At 44.8% G+C, this 16688-nt stretch overlaps 1 protein-coding gene across 1 annotated transcript; it reads left to right on the top strand.

Annotated features, from left to right (window-relative positions):
• The first annotated feature begins 995 nt into the window (after positions 1-995).
• Positions 996-4287, top strand: LOC125534015 (transcription factor bHLH94-like). Its single transcript, XM_048697322.1, has 3 exons — positions 996-1884; positions 2313-2813; positions 4009-4287. The coding sequence occupies exons 1-3, from the start codon at positions 1522-1524 to the stop codon at positions 4138-4140; spliced, it is 996 nt and encodes a 331-aa protein (XP_048553279.1). The 5' UTR covers positions 996-1521; the 3' UTR covers positions 4141-4287.
• The last annotated feature ends 12401 nt before the right edge of the window (positions 4288-16688 follow it).

Genomic DNA, 16688 nt, shown 5'->3' with positions numbered 1-16688 from the left:
AAAGTCCATACATAACATGTTAAATTTGGAGTTACGGTTTAGAAGCTATGAGTATTTAAAAAATATTTGATATGTACTATGGAGTTAATGTCAGATACCTTAGGGGTTTTTTTTTTCATAAAATAGCACGACGGACTAAGAATACCTAGGAATATATTCGTGGCCATAAAATAGCTATTCCTTTTATTAGTAGGTATAGATACGCCATATAAAATTTAACCAGGTTTGTGCATACTGCATAGTGAATATATTCATGGCCGGCTGCATCTATCGTGTGGGTTTTACCTGTGGGCATAGCTAGCAAGGTACGCTACAAAGATTGGACGAATATGCCGACCGACCGGCGTACCAAAAGTTGCAGCCTGCTGGATCTGGGCGGCTTGGATCCATTGCCTTGGAGTTTATTCCGATAAGTGAGCATCTCTCAAACCCAGGATCGAAAGTGCGGTTGTACACATGACATCGGTCCATCCATCGATCGCCTCCCCTTGTCACGCCGTCCCGACCACTGTTAGTCCATGTGCCTACCCAGGCAATTCCATCTCGTTCATGCACTATGCATTCCATGAACGGACGCATGCATGCATGCACGTGACAGCGCCACTTTCACTGTTCAGCCTAAGCAACCCCTGAGAGCCGAGGAAATTTGTGGTCAACAGCAGAAGGTTTAGATGCCCTAATTTCCATTTTGGTCAAGAGAGATGAGTCGGAGCCTTCCCCTTCATGCGGATCCATGGTGGTGTGGTGTGGTGGGGTGAAATGTCAGGAGGTGGAAGAAGATAGACTTTGGGCCGGCCATCGGGCACATGCATGCATCGGCAATCCACGTACCGCCACGACGCCGATTCCCAATTATCGGCCCCTCTCGCGCAAGATGCCGCCGTACGCGGGGCCCCCCTGCCCCGGCCTGGCCAGCATCCGCAGGGTGTCATTTGGCATTCCGAGAAGGGACACCACCCCACACACACACTCCCACATATCGAGCGAAGCAGCGAGAGAAAATTCACAGTGCAGGAGCGTGACCACACACCCGTCTCGCGCTCACTTTTCTCTAGCCGCAGGGCCCGGCGAGGAAGCTAGCTAGCTAGCTCGCTCGCCCGTCCGTCACGTGTAGCAGCAGCCGATCAGCTCCAGAGATCTCGCCGCAATGCCGAGGGAAAGCGGGATTTTGGTGCCGATCCCTTGGAGCGTGGCGTGGTGACCACGAACGGAGAGCCTACGTACGCCTCTGCCGCAGCCCACGCGTCTGCGGCACCGCTGTTGCCTTTGCCTGCCTGCGCTCGCTGCGGCGCTTCGAGCACATCGCCCGGGCACGGAGTCCACACACGGAGTTGGCGCCTGCCGCGTCCCACTCCGCGCGGTGCCCGCCACCACTATTTTACACCGTCTCGTGCATGTCCTAGCTTTCCTCCCCCCTCCACGTCTCGCTAGAAACGCACGCACACGCGTATAGTAGCAGTGTAGCACCAACGGGCAGTCGGGCACTAGCTAGCTCCTTCGAGTCCGATCGATCGGATCGGCATGACGCTGGATGCCCTGTGCGCGGCCGGCGACGTCCTCGTCTACGACACCTTCAACGCGGCGGCGGCCGTGAGTGCCGCGCCGGCCGAGAGCAGCCTCCTCTTCTGCGACGTCGCCGGAGCGGCATGGATGGCGGGGTCTGCTGCCGCTGAGGCGCCGGCTGTGACCATAGTGCCGGTGGAAGAAGGGGAGAAGGCGCAGGGGAGGAGGAAGCGGCGGCGGCGGGCGAGGAGCTGCAAGAATCGCGAGGACGCCGAGAGCCAGCGGATGACCCACATTGCCGTCGAGCGCAACCGCCGCCGCCAGATGAACGAGTACCTCGCCGTGCTCCGCTCCCTCATGCCGGAGTCCTACGCCCACCGGGTAAGCACACACTCTCGCGTCTCGCTGAATTCCTGATACGTTCTGCACTCCTGTGTCGAGTTCTTGGGATGAAAATCTGTACATCCAGCGCCATTATGATTGAGTTCTTGTCTCCTCCATTCCGGCCCCTGTTCTTAACTACTACCAGAGCCAATGCACGCCAATAATGGCGCGTATCCCTCCTCCGCGAGACACACATTCCTCGGCCACATTGCGCCATTAATGCGCCTCCTCTCTCTATCATCACTTCACTCATAGTTGTAGTGAATGTTCTACACTGTTTTTTTACTTGGGGAAGCAGAGTGTTACTGCTACCTACTACCCTGTTCTTTTAAGTTGTACTTCTTCGATCACATGCAACAGACTTCTGTATGGATGAATGTACCTGTACTTGACTGTCGCTGGCTTTCAATTCGATGGATGTGTAGGGCGACCAGGCATCCATTGTCGGCGGCGCCATCGATTTCGTCAAGGAGCTCGAGCAGCTGCTGCAGTCCCTGGAGGCGCAGAAGCGCACGCTCCTCGCCCAGCCGCAGCAGGAGCACAAGCCGCTGCCCATCCGTGACGCGATGCCATCGTCGAGCACCACGGTCACGGCCGCGGCGACAACTACGACGAGCAGCGGCAGCGGCGAGGGCAAGCAGGCGGCGGCGATGCGCGAGGGGATGGGTCCGCCGTTCGCGGGGTTCTTCACGTACCCACAGTACGTGTGTCGCCTCCCGCCGCGGGACGACGCCGACGACCGCGCCGGGGCGGCGGACATCGAGGTGACGCTGGTGGAGACGCACGCCAGCGTCCGGGTGATGGCGCCGCGGCGGCCGGGGCAGCTGCTCAGGATGGTCGCCGGGATGGAGGCGCTCAGGCTCACCGTGCTGCACCTCAACGTCACCACGCTCGGCTCGCTCGCGCTCTACTCCCTCAGCGTCAAGGTACATTTCCATGCCGTTGCCTGCAAACTATTCACTCTCTTGTTACCTTCTCTTCCGATGAAAACCTAAGCCATCGCCAAAATCTACATGTTCATTTTTCTCCTATCATATCATGGTGTAAAAGAGTTAGCGCCGGAAAATGACAACAACTCTAGCTATAAAGCCTGTGAGAATGATGCTGGGCCCGTTTGCAATCGAAGCATCTAGAGTAATTTTTAAGTCTCTTTGTTGCATGCGGCTTCTCTATCAGAAGGACCAAAAACATGTTGGTTCTAGCACAGCATCCAAATAGCTAAACACTGTAGAAAATTATCTACAAATTGTTTGTTGCGCTAAAACAATGAGGCTTGGGCATTTTGTGAGTGTGATCGGCAACTCAAAAATCATTTCACATCTCTTGTTGCTTGAGGTGAACAAAATCATTCCGGCTAGGCATCTACTGCATTGCATCAGCTCTGCTGCAGAGGTAGCGTGCATTGCTTGTGATAGCTAGAACCAGTAGCCACTACCCAGTGCTGCTTGATGGTGCATCCGCCGCTGGCCATGGCCGGGAAGATCAGAAAGCTGGCTGGCTCGAGCCATGGGTCATTTGCTTTTTGACCAGATTGAGATTCCGGAATCGATCCAGAGGCTTTTGCTCCCCAGTTGTGGCTTTTGCTCTGATCTGCGCCCCAAGCTGTAGCAGCTCTGCTCTCTGGACTTGACCTGCCCCCATATGGGTGCTGCCTGCACTATATCGAGCCATGACAGTTCAAGCTCAAAAAGCAGAAGCAGAATTGCATATATGATATTTTTTTCCCTCCTGCTAAAGCAGGCTCGAGATGGCGCCATGGAGAATCTTTCTGCGGAGCTGGGCCGTAGATCGGATAGATTGACATGGCGAGGTGAGCAGGGAAAAGAAAAGGGTACAGGGTTTGTGTGTGGTGCCTTTCCTTCGGGCTGTTCATGGCAGCAGCGTCCGTCGATCGCCCAGGCCCCATCGGAGAATCCGCCTTTACAGGAGCTTTTTTCACCTCCGACGATGGTGTAGCAGCTGCAGTGATAGATGCAGCACGCTGCTGCCGATCGCCTGTTCACCCGGCCTCTCTGCGCTCCGGAACCGCCGCTTTGCCTCTATGTGCAGTGAACTTCGCTCCTGATGAGTGCGATTGCAGACAAAGCTCAGGCTTCATGTGTTTTTTATTCATGTGTGCAGGTGGAGGAAGGGTGCGGGCTGACGACGGCGGACGACATCGCCGCGGCGGTGCACCATGTGCTCTGCCTCGTCGACGCCGAGGCGACGTCGCAGCGGCTGCTCGCCGGTGGGCAGCAGGAGATTTTAAGTTAGCTAGGTGGACCGGGGCAATGCCGGCAAGCTTGCCGTCTGAGGCAGGGGTAGTAATTTGTAAAGTGTAGTGGACCTCTACGAGGCTTTGGAGCATGGTTAATAAGAGCATGTGCAGCCGGACTTTGCAAATCCGCACGCCTTAAATTAGCCGCTTGTATCCGCCGCTCTCATATTTTATTCTGTATATCTATACATAACAAGCAAAAGTAATCCTACTAACTACATCTACGCAGTATCCTATCTACTCTTTGTCTCGGAGATGTCCATGACGACCGTGCCGGGCGCCGCCTGGACGGGCGGGTAGCAGGGCTCCGGCTCATCCTCCTCCTGCTCGACCTCATTCATGTAGGCGAACATCTCCGCCTCGTCTACGGCCTCTTGCGCCTCCATCTCCTGCCGGCGACGGCGTCTTGCCTCAGCAGCCGACTCAGACCGGAGGGAATCGAGGATGGCATGTTGCTCCGCCTGTAGATCTCCATCGCCAGCGTCCCCACATCCCCCTCCTCCGGCTCCTCCTCCTCCTCCTCCTCCTCCAACTCCTCCTCTGGATCTACTGCATCAGGAGGTAGCCCCGTGGCGATCCGGGCTTCGCGCCTAGCCCGGATCTGCTCAAAAAACTCAAGCCGACGCTCCGGCGTCAGAAAGGGCTCGCTCCTCACCCGGCGGCGTGAGGGCATGGGTACTAGATGGACGGGTGGAGTGGAAAGTGGCGGTGGCGGCGGACAGGATGAGGAAAAAGTGGATAGATGATAGGGTTTCGGTGCCGTTGGTCGACTTAAATAGTCGGGCAATGCACTACGCGTCCAGCCGGAGCTGCGCCACCGGTCCGACGGAGGAGACGAGCTTCAAACCGTCGGGTTTGAAGGCGTTTCCGGCTGGGACCCCTTAGTCCGACGTGGCGGGCGTGCCCGGGCGCGCGCGGGGCGCCCCCGTATCCACCCCATATTTGGGCTGGATAAGGGTGCCGGTCAGCCCGAATGTTTGAGGGCCGTTCGAGAGGCCTATCTGGGTCAAAAAATTATGACCGGGCGACATGTCGGGCGTTTGAGACGGGTTTGAGGGGTCCGGTTGTAGATGTTGTAATACAGTCAACAATCAACATGTTATCTAGAGTCAATCTAGTAGCCCACTCGTACAATACGGACGCAGCTGTTCTGATCCCGAGTCCACATGAGCTCGGGTGAACAGTAAATATAAAAAAATCTATTTTTTTGTGAGACTTTGACAAATGTCTTAATAGCTTGCAAAATTCCATCACCATATGACATTCTTGGAAAATAGGCAAAAAAAAAAAGTAATGCTCGCAAACATTATACATCATCACCATAAGTGCACTGGGGCATATGCTGACAAGCTTTTTTTTTAGAACGAAGTATGCTCTTTGTAAACTAATATAAGATATGCTGATAAGCTTGCCGTGTGAAGTATAAGTATTCTTTTTTAAAACTAATATAAGAGTGTTTAAATCACTAACTTGTAAAGTGTGGTGGGCCGGCTGTAGGAGCCGGTGGTCTGTGATCCAGAGGCAGAGCAAATGGCCGAGCCAGGTACTAGTAGTACTACAATACATACAATAACGTGCGCTAGGTACAATTTTATTCTTCTTGCAGGGAGTGCCGTATTCTCTTTTTGTCATCTTTGATTTTGTTTTTCTGTTGGACGAAGCGGGTACGGTGGTTTCATCATCACCTAGTCCAGCCAAAAAAGTGTTTTCTTACAACCGAAAACTTTGGTTTAACGTCAGGCATGCCACCGCGCGAGAGCTATTTCTCGCCAGTATCAAGACATAACTCAGGTCTCACCTCTAGCGCTGAGGCACACTCTCCTTAGTGGGTTGGCCTACCTAAGCGGCTTTGAAAAGATTCTATAGACCTATCCGGCTTTAGAACTTTCCATACTGTTATTTTTTTCCTGTTTTCTATGTTCCTTTTTTTTGCTTTTTCATTTTCTTACTGGTGTTTGCTCTTTCGTTCTTTATTCCAATTTATCGTTTTCCTTCGGTATTTTCAGCTTGTTTTCTCTTTTTACAACACATGTCTACTTTTCTCAATACACATTATACATATTTCTTATACACACGTATTAATTCTCGAAGCACATTGAATATTTTTTCAATACGGGATGAACATTTTTCGAAAGGTACGAAATTAAGAAAACATTTTTAATGTACAAACAGTTTAGAAATTTCACAAATGTATTGTTGAAATGCGTGAATTTTTTTTAATATGACACCTACATTTTTTTGGAATGGTACATTTTTTGTAAATTATGCCAACATTTTTAAATGTATAAAAAAATTCAAAAAGTATCATGAACATTCTTTAAAATTTGAACATTTTTTTAAGAATGTGTCAACATCTTTTTTGAATGTGACATCCATTCTTCTGGAATGGTATAATTTGTTTATACAAACAGTTTTTTTAACATTACCTAAACGTTATAGAAAATACCACTGGAATTTTTTTAAATTATGTGAGCATTTGTTTTATATTGTATATTTTCATGAACGTGCGATGAACATTTTAGTAATCTATATCTATATTTATATCTATACCTACTAATAAAGCAAGGTGTGCTAGCAAAGGAATAACGATTTATGCAGAATTTCGTACATGGGCCACGCGCCCTATGGCCCAATAAAGTAAGCCCATTTTTTCCTGCCCACGCAGCAATAAAAAAAATCCTATTTCCCGCACACTGTAGTAAATAGTTTCAGCTACACACAGGGCGCCCAAGACTCGGCGGCCAATTTTTGTTTGTGCTTTGTTTCAAATTTTCATTTTCTGTTTCTTTCTGTTGTTATTTCGTGTTTCTTTTTTATTTTTCCTATTCCAAGTCTAATTTTAGTTTTTTCTGAAATTCACAATTTTCAAAAAATGTCCACACTTTCAATTTTATTCAAAACTTCGTAAAATGTTACAAATTACGAAAATGTGTCCCTATTCGAAATAATTGGATTTTTTTTATCGTGTCAAAATTTGTTCAAAATTTAAAAAAATATTTCCATTTAAAAATGTTTGTATTTTTTAAAAATAAAGATTAAAAAATGCACTTGAAAAATGTTCTAAATTTGAGAAATATTCTTGTTTTAGCGATATGTTTAAAAATGTAAAAGAATGTTTGCATTTAAGAAATACATTTGCTAAAATTGTTCTGCTTGTTTAAAACATGTTCCCATTTTCAAAAATTGTTCACAACTTGATTTGTTTTTCATATTTTTATAAGAAGGTTCATGTTTTTAAGGAATGTATGAGAATTTCAGGAAATGTTCAATTCAAACTTTTTTGTTCTTGCTTTGTGCAAAAATGTATGGAATTTTCCAAAAACAGTTTATGATTTGGAAAAAAATTCACATTGCCAAGTATATTCGCTAGTTCATGTTATGAATTCGAAAATTGTGTTCCTATTTAGGAAATGTTTGAATTTTATATGTTTGTCATTCTGAATTTTTTTCAGAATTTAGTAAATTATGCCATTTTTTGAAAAATCTTTGGGTTTTTTCCAAATATGTTCAAGACATAAAAATTGTTACAAATTTCATAAATATTGTTTTTTTAGTGTTATGTTCAGAAATTGAAAATAATTTTTGCGTTAAAATAAACATTTTCTAAATTTCTTCTATATGTTCGAAACATGTTCCCATTTCAAAAAATTGTCTACAACTTCAAAAAACCCGTATTTTGATAAAAAGTTCATGCTTTTAAGAAATATTTGTGAATTACAAATGTTCCGTTCAAATTTTTTGTTCGTGTTTTTGAAAATGTGTGAAATTAAAAAAAACGTAATTTGGAAAAGCGTTAGCTTTGCCAAGTATATTTGGCATTTCAAAGTTATCAGTTTTTGAAAAGTTCAAAAAAAAAGTTTCGAATCTGCCGTTGCATTGTATTATTTAATATTCACGTTGACTATTGGTTAGCAGAAGACGTTTGTTTCAGTGGCTAGCAACATGTGCTCAGGTCTTTGAGGTCGTGAGTTCGATCACTTCCATATTAGGCCTGCTCCACATCCGGCGCATCAAGCTAAGTCGGTTTGTTCAAAATAAGGGACATCATAAATTGTTGATAGTGATAGCTTTTATGTGTCAATAAAAGAGAATATGATGGTTAATTACAATTGAAACAAATTATGAGCACGTGTCAATAAAAAAATATTGGTTTGGCTCTAATTAAAGGGTGCCATGTTGAACTAGAGAATACAAATATGTGGGGGTCTTGATCCATTTTTATATTGAGCTAGAGGCATGTAATTTTATTATCCTGTTGCAACGCACGAGCATATATTCTAATATAATAAAAAGTAATAAGCAAAAACAAAATGTGTCTTGGAGAACAACGCTCCTCTCATGCTTGTCCGGTCCATTTAGGAGGCTCATGAGGCAAGAGATCCTTTCGGGTTGCTTTAAACGACATATAATGGTGCCCATACCTGCGAGTTTACCCTCTGAACTAATTTGTAAAGTGTAGTGGGCCATTGAGGTTTCTAGTGAAGTCGGTGGTTTATTTGTGAGATGCGTATAAGAAAGATAGCTGGCCTCGTTAACCAACCTAGAGCCAGGGCTCTGCCTCCTCCTCCTCCAAGAAAGAAAATTAGGGTTCGTGCCTCTCGTCGGCACCGGCGTAGGTCCGCCTCGTCTCCGGTGACTGTAGGATCATGGAGGCGCGGTGGATCCTGGTAAGGGTCGGCGGGAGGGCTTCGTTTTTAGTCTTTTTTTCAATCTTGTTAGGGTTTGTGACATACTCAAGAAGGCGAGACGGCGGCGGGTCTCTTAAAATGGAATAAAGGTCTCCCCGCCTAGCCCCTGCTCCGGCGATGCGTCTAGCATCGTTGGTGGGCGTGTGTGTCTCCGGCAGATCTATCTTTGCTGGATTTGCTCGGATCTCGTCATTGTTCGTCTATGTTCGTGTGTCTTCGGTTTGGATTCTTCCGAACTACGTTATTTTTCATCGGCGGCGGTTGCTGTTCTGGGATGCTGGTCTTATGGGGGCTTAGCACGACGACTTCCCGACTGTCTACTACAACAAGTTGTGTCCGGCTCCGACGATGGAGGGGTGATGACGGCGGCACGCCTTCGGCTCGCTTCGGCGCTAGCGGCACGCCTTTGACATGTATCTCAAATCCTATGTATCTCAAACCCTTTGATTCATATTATAGGATTTTTTTTCCATTGAGTCTAGGTTAATGTTTATTTTCCTATGAAATATGGAGGATAGGAAAAATTCCTTCATAGGAATAAGATTCCATTCCTACAAACTAAAGGGCTCTAAAGAAATTTTTCCCATAAAAATCCTATTTTATGAAATTCCTTCAAGATTTCTCTAAACTAAAGGAGGCCTAACATGTGGTAGAGACCTTTATTCTTCTTCTAGAAAGTGTAGCATTTTTCTTACCATCTTTGACCTTTTTCCCTGTTGGGCTGAGCGGGTACGGCGATTACATCATCACTTGGTGCAAGCGTTTTCTGACAACCCCTAAACCAAACTTTGATTTACCATCAGGCATGCTAGCGTGCGAGAGTTTCTTGCCTGTATAGAGGCATATCTCGGTCTCGCCTCCGCCGAAGGCAAACTTGCCTTGGCCCACCTAAACAACTTTGGGGAGGTTCTATAGACCGGTCTGGTCCGGTTTCAGAATCTTCCATCCATTAATTTCCTTTTTCCTTTTTTCTGTGTTTGTTTCTTTGTGTTTTAATTTAATTTTTTTCCTACGTGTTTTGCTCATCGGTTTCCTTCTGTTTTCTCTCTCTTTTCTTTTCTTTCTTCTTTTCTTTTTATTTCAAGACATGTCTACATTTTTCACTACACATTTCTTATACACGCGTAATACTTTTTTGATACATGTTCAATATTTTTTAAATAGGATGTACACTGTCTCAAGTACATGTTTGTGAATATTTTTTCAAGTATACGTTGAACATCTTTTTTTGCATGAAACATTTTTGTAAAAAAAGTGAACAGTTTTTTTAATATGCCACGTATATTTTTCTGAAAGTTACAAACTATTTTAGTCACATGATTTTTTTTTTCATTTTACAATCATCTTAGAAAAATGTCGTTAATATTGTTTTGAAACCTGTGGCTATTTAAAAAATGTCATGATCACTTTTTGATGCTGTCAATATTTTCTTAATTTAATGAGATATTTTAAAAGTGTATATTTTTTATGAGTGATGGCGTTATTTAAATTTAAGAAACTATTTTTCCATTTTATAAATATAAGTAATAGTATTAAAAAAAGAAGGAAAAATTGTGGGCTGGAGAGCTGTGCTCCTGCCGCGCTAGGCATACCAATTTAGGGGGCTCTTAAGGCGTGAGGTCCTTCGGGGTCGCTATAAACAACATATAGCAGCACACATGCCGATGAGCTTGTCGTGTGAAGTAGTTTGTAAAGCGTAGTGGACCTTGTGAAGCTGTGGTTTCTTATCCACGAGGCAGAGCAAAAGCATGTGCACGTACAATACAATACATTAACGTTTATCGCGCGTTCATCTTGTAGGAAACGTGCAGTAGGTACTTTTATTCTTCTTGTAGGAAGTGTGGTACTTATTTTTATTCGTCTCTGATCTTTCCTTTTTCTTATGGGGCCAAGCGTGTATGGCGATTTCGTCATCACCTGGTCCAGCCCAAAAGCCGCTTTTGAGACAACCCTTGAATGGAGAACATTGGTTTATCGGCCAGTCATGCCAGCACACAAGAGCTATTTGTCGCCCGTACCAAGACGTAATTCGATCTCACCTATAACACTGAAGGTACACTCGGCTTAGTGGGTCAGCCCACCTAAGCGGTTTTGGGAAGATTCTATAAACCGGTCCGGACCGGTTTTTGAACCTTCCATGTGGTTATATTTTCTGAGTATCTTTCTTTGGTTCTTTTCTTCAGATTTTTTACCCTTTTCTATGCGTTTGTTTTTATCGGTTTTCTTTTGTTTTTCCTTTTTTTAATACATGTCTACTTTTTTCATTACACATTGTACATATTTCTTATACATGCATAAAATGTATTTATACATGTTGAATATTTTCCATATACATGTTAAAAACATTCCGAAGAAAATCACTAGAAGTCAAAATAGGGTTGCAGATTGTTTGGCCTCTTATTACTGCAGTGTGGTTGTTAGGAGTTCCGCCGTGTATAACGGAACTTGTGCCACGTGATTGTATCCCTATGTTCATGGAATAAAACTCACTTTTTTCCCGCAAAAACACATATTTCAAATACACGAGAGCATTTCTGTAATAGCACAAAACATTTTTTAATTAAGCAAACATTTATAAAAATGTCAATAATATATATTTAAAACAGGAGATATTTTTTTAATATGTCGCATACATTCTCCTGAATGGTACAATTTTTATAATTATATGAAAATTTTGTTCACATTGTATAAAAGCTTTATAAAAATGTCAATAAAATATTTTAGAAATGCGAACATTTTTTGAAATGTCATATAAATTGTTTTGAATGATATGAAAGATTTTCTATATTTCATTTTTTTGAAATATCACGAACATTTGCTTGAAATGTGTGAATATTTTAAAATTGTCACGTACATTTTTTTGAATGCTATCAATGTTCCTTTGAATTAGGTGAATAAGTTTTAGATTATGTAAACATATTTGTACACGCGATGAAAGTGTTTTAAATTTAAGGAAAATATTCTGATTCGGAAAAATAAGTAAACATAATAAAGAAGAAATAAAAAAACATGCGCCAGAGAGCAGCGCTCCTCTCGCGTGGGCCCAACAGAATGTATCCAAAATTGCTGGCACCTTACAAAAAAAATCAAATGGCAAATAATTACAAACTCATTTGTACCTTTCCAACGTTGTTTCAAAGGAGAGATAAGCCGAAATCACTAATTAAGGAGTACTCGCTGCAAAGAGCACTCCACTTTCCCAGGTCGCGACAAGTGGCGCACATGCAGCGCGCCACTTGTCGCAACCTGGGAGTTTTCCCTTTTTTCGTAGATTCGTTTATTTAAAACATTTTATCTCTTAAACCGTGCGTCCAAATCTCGAATTGTTTTCATCGTTGGATTCCTCGCGTCGAGATCTTCAAAACTAGATTCCATGTTGATAGGTTTTGACAAACTTTTTTTTCATGAAAAAACCGGATGAAAAAAACCGGGCGAAAAAACCGGACCGGAAGCATGGTTTCTTTCTCTTCCGAAAGAGGCACGTCCGTGCCTCTCGCGAAATCACAACCGTGCCTCTCGTGGAAGCAAAACCGTGACTCTCGTGAAAGGAAAAAACAGAAAACGCGTTTTTTTTTTGTTTCCGAGAGGCACGGCCGTGACTCTCGCGAAAGCACAACCGTGCCTCTCGCGAAAGCAAAACCGTGACTCTCGCGAAAGAAAAAAAAAGAAAAAACGTGTATTTTTTTCCCTTTCCGAGAGGCACGGCCGTGACTTTCGCGGAAGCAAAACAGTGACTCTCCCGAAAGAAAAAAAACAAAAAACGCGTTTTGTTTTTCCTTTTTCGAGAGGCACGGCCGTGACTCTCGCGAAAGTACAACCGTGGCTCTCGCGGAAGCAAAACCGTGACTCTCGCGAAAGAAAAAAAAACAGAAAACGCGTTTTTTTTCGTTTCCAAAAGGCACCGCCGTGACTCTTGCTAAAGCACAACCATGCCTCTCGCGAAAGAAAAACCGTGACTTTCGCGAAAGGAAAAAAACATGTTTTTTCGTGCAATTTTTTTTATCGAAAAGTTAAGAAAGACCGGGGGAAAACCAAAACGTCGAAAAAACCCAAAAAAACCGTTTAAAAAGCCGAAAACACGTGCGGAAAAATAAAAAAACAAAATCCGAAGGGAACGTCCAGAGCGCGACACGTGGCAAATGGCTGAGAGCGCGCCAAGTGACGCTGATCGTTGCGAGGCTCTCGAAGGAGCGCTCGTTAAGTAGTTGCTCCCGAGATAAGCACTGTGTAGTATCTATGTGCGGGCTGGGTGTCAATGTCACCAATTTTAAAAGAGAGTTGGCCGGTTTCTTTGTCTTCCTGAGATTAGAGCCAGGGTTAATTCCAAAGAAAGAGGTGAACCGGAACAACGAATATTCCAGAATTCCATTGGTACTCAGTCAAACGTCACATTAACGTTTTCCATATATATAAGTACCATGAAGTGCGACATGTGCTGTCCTCACTCCAAGGCCCAAACAACTAATCTCACTCCCATCTTCAAGCCACCATTAGAGCTCTGCACCAACAATTTACCTCATGATCCGCCATCGCACCTCTCTAGCGTCGCCGATAACGGTGCACCCGCTGAATGATAAATACCTCCTAGAGGAGATCCTCCTCCGCCTACCTCCGCAGCCCTCCTCACTTCCGCGTGCCTCCCTTGTTTGCACACGCTGGCGCAACGTTATCTTAGATCCCGACTTCCTCCGGTGCTTCCGCAAACACCACAAGAAACCTCCTCTACTTGGCTTCTTTGCAGGGTATTACGGCTCGTGTGCGGTTTTCATCCCTGCTCTGGACGCACCCGACCGCATCCCTTGCACGCGTTTCCGGTTGCAGCAGAACCGTCGATATGACCATCTCAACGTTCATGGCTGCCACCACGGCCTTGTCGTCCTCCTCGACCTGTATAACCGAGAGGCCATGGTATGGGATCCTCTCACTGGCCATGACCATCATGTGCCCTTCCCACCAGGGTTCCGTAGTCATACGATTGGTTTCGTCAAGACTGCAATTGTGTTGTGTGCTGCCACTGAAGATGGACATGTGCACGGTGACTGCAGTCTAAGCCCGTTTAAGGTGGCTTTTGTGGGCAATGATGTTGATAGAAAACATGCAATCTGTAGTATGTACGAGTCACGGTCCGGAGTATGTGGAAATATTATCTCAATGGCAAATACGGGTGAGGTCTGTGATGACCCCGGCCTTATAGTTGGTAATTCAATTTATTGGCTGCTTCATGAGGGTGGTATCCTTGAGTTGGATATGGGAAGGCAAAGCCTTGGTGTGATTGAGATGCCAACTAATGTTTATTTTACAGGAAACCACTTTTTTCAGATTATATGGACAAAGGATAGTTGCCTCGGTCTTGCGATTTTGTCGAAGACCAATATGCGCATGCAATTGTGGGAGAGGACATCGAAGAATGATGGTGTTGTCAGATGGGGACTGCAGAAAACAATTCAACTAGACCAGCTCCTTCCGCCGGTATCACCGAAGGAGAGAAAAAGGATGTGTATAATTGGGTACGATAGTGTCACTAACACGATCGTTTTATGGACAACTATAGGTGCCTCAGTGATACAACTTGAAACGTTGGAGTTGAGAAATATTCCTATAAGAGAGGGTGGAACATATTATCCCTACACAAACTTCTATACCGCAGGTAATACATTTCTAGACATCGTGTTAATAATACTTCCATACCTGGTTACTTGTTTTTAGAATCAATCCGTTGCAATATAGTCCATGTGTGTGCTAAAAAGGCTGGTTAGATATTTAAGGGTAGACGATGTAGTTTGTTCCTCTGCAGGGCGCTGTGCTTAGTATCACTGACCAAAAAGTATTCTAGGTTAATGCATAAAACTTGTTCTTGATTTGCATCCAGCGATTCAACATAATATTTAGGAAGGGTAAATCTGAATGATTTCTAATTTACTGAATTCATTAGACATTAGGGACCGATTGACTGAATTCACTAACACTAGAGGTAACGTATGATTTTATTTTTCTTCAGGGCTACATGAGGCGTCACGCAGCCAAAAGGAGGAGCTTTGCTTGCGGAAAGGGTGCGAGCAGCACGACCCTGAGCTCTATTTTGAATAACACGGAGCTCCCTTTTTGGTTTTTGCACACATTCAAATTTCGAAGAAAAGAGATCGGGTGCGTTACCTAGGCTAGAAATGCCGGTGGAATTAAAACACACCAGATAGACGAATAAAGTCAGTATGCAGAGATGCGCGGGAAGATGAACTGGCAATGGTGCTGGCGTCGACGACACTCGACATATCACATACCGCTGCTCACGGTCACGGGACGAAGAGCTAGCGTTTTCGATATGTCGGTGATGTTCTGAATAGAAGATTGATTGTGTCCCTTTTTCTTCTTCTCTCGTCTAGTAGCTGTAACAAACTTCTTCCTCTTGAAGAATTTGCAGAAGATTTGCCATTTTTCCCTTGAAAAGGAGAAAAGAAAGGTGAGGCAAGTTTTGGGCACCAGCACTTAAGAAAGGTGATTAAAATACATTTAATCGTGTCATGCCGAAGAAGAAAATGGTGAACCACAGTTCGAGTCAGTTTAGCCAGCGATTATATTCACCAGGAGAGTTGGTCCACATGGGGTTCTTCGATGCGTACCGCTTCGTTCACGTCGCTCCTAGTCACCCCCACCCCCGTCCCATCTCCTTCTGCCCCTCTCGCCACAGTCGAAGGAAGCCGGTAGGCTAAGCCAGTTAGGCTAATGACGGCGGTGCTGCGACGGGCTCATCTCCTCACTATGGGGAGCCCTCTAGCTGGGGAGCGGCGGCGGTGCTAGATGGTGCGCATTAGTATCCTGAACTTTGGGGCTACGGCCCCAGACCTATTGGTGATTAATGTGTCGCCATGGTGATGGTAGATCTAACCCTATTTTCGTCCGCAACGGCTGCGACCGGGGTTCTGGTTGGCCGACGACATGATGCCTTCACATCTTGGACGTCAGGGATGTTTGGCGATAGTGGCTCGTGCCTCGTGTTGCAGCAGAGGAGTGGCCGTAGTACGGCCTGATTTGGTGAGGGCCAGCCTTTCCTATGGTGTCTTTTCGTGGTCACTCACTTTGACACGTGTACAATCGGTGATACGACCGATTGAGCTAGTGGACAGGCCGAAGCGACCATTAGATGTGGCACGTGCAATGTGGCCATGTGGCCCCGCACAACAATCTACCTTCTGTCCACGTGATGGATGAACTCCAACGGGTATCCGTCATGGGGATGCTACATATTAGAGGACATAGATCTGGCGTCTGTCCGTTTCATCCTGGTCTATGATTTTGGTGTCGATCCAGACATTGTAGCAAGACTTCTTCTTGGCAAGTTGGTGATGGCAATTATGTGGGCTTTGTTTTTGGTGGTGCTTTTCGAGTACAGGGTCTCGAGTTTCGAGTGAAAACCCTAGGTCCGGCCTCCATTAGTTCTACTAGCAATTGAAGGAAATATGCCCTAGAGGCAATAATAAATTTATTATTTATTTCCTTATTTCATGATAAATGTTTATTATTCATGCTAGAATTGTATTAACCGGAAACATAATACATGTGTGAATACATAGACAAACAGAGTGTCACTAGTATGCCTCTACTTGACTAGCTCGTTAATCAAAGATGGTTATGTTTCCTAACCATGAACAAAGTGTTGTTATTTGTTTAACGAGGTCACATCATTAGTTGAATGATCTGATTGACATGACCCATTCCATTAGTTTAGCACCCGATCGTTTAGTATGTTGCTATTGCTTTCTTCATGACTTATACATGTTCCTATGACTATGAGATTATGCAACTCCCGTTTGCCAGAGGAACACTTTGGGTGCTACCAAACGTCACAACGTAACTGGGTG

This window comes from Triticum urartu, chromosome 2, assembly GCF_003073215.2.
Source record: "Triticum urartu cultivar G1812 chromosome 2, Tu2.1, whole genome shotgun sequence".
NCBI lineage: Eukaryota > Viridiplantae > Streptophyta > Magnoliopsida > Poales > Poaceae > Triticum > Triticum urartu.
The sequence above is the reverse complement of the archived record's forward strand: the minus strand, read 5'-3'. Positions and strand labels throughout refer to the sequence as shown.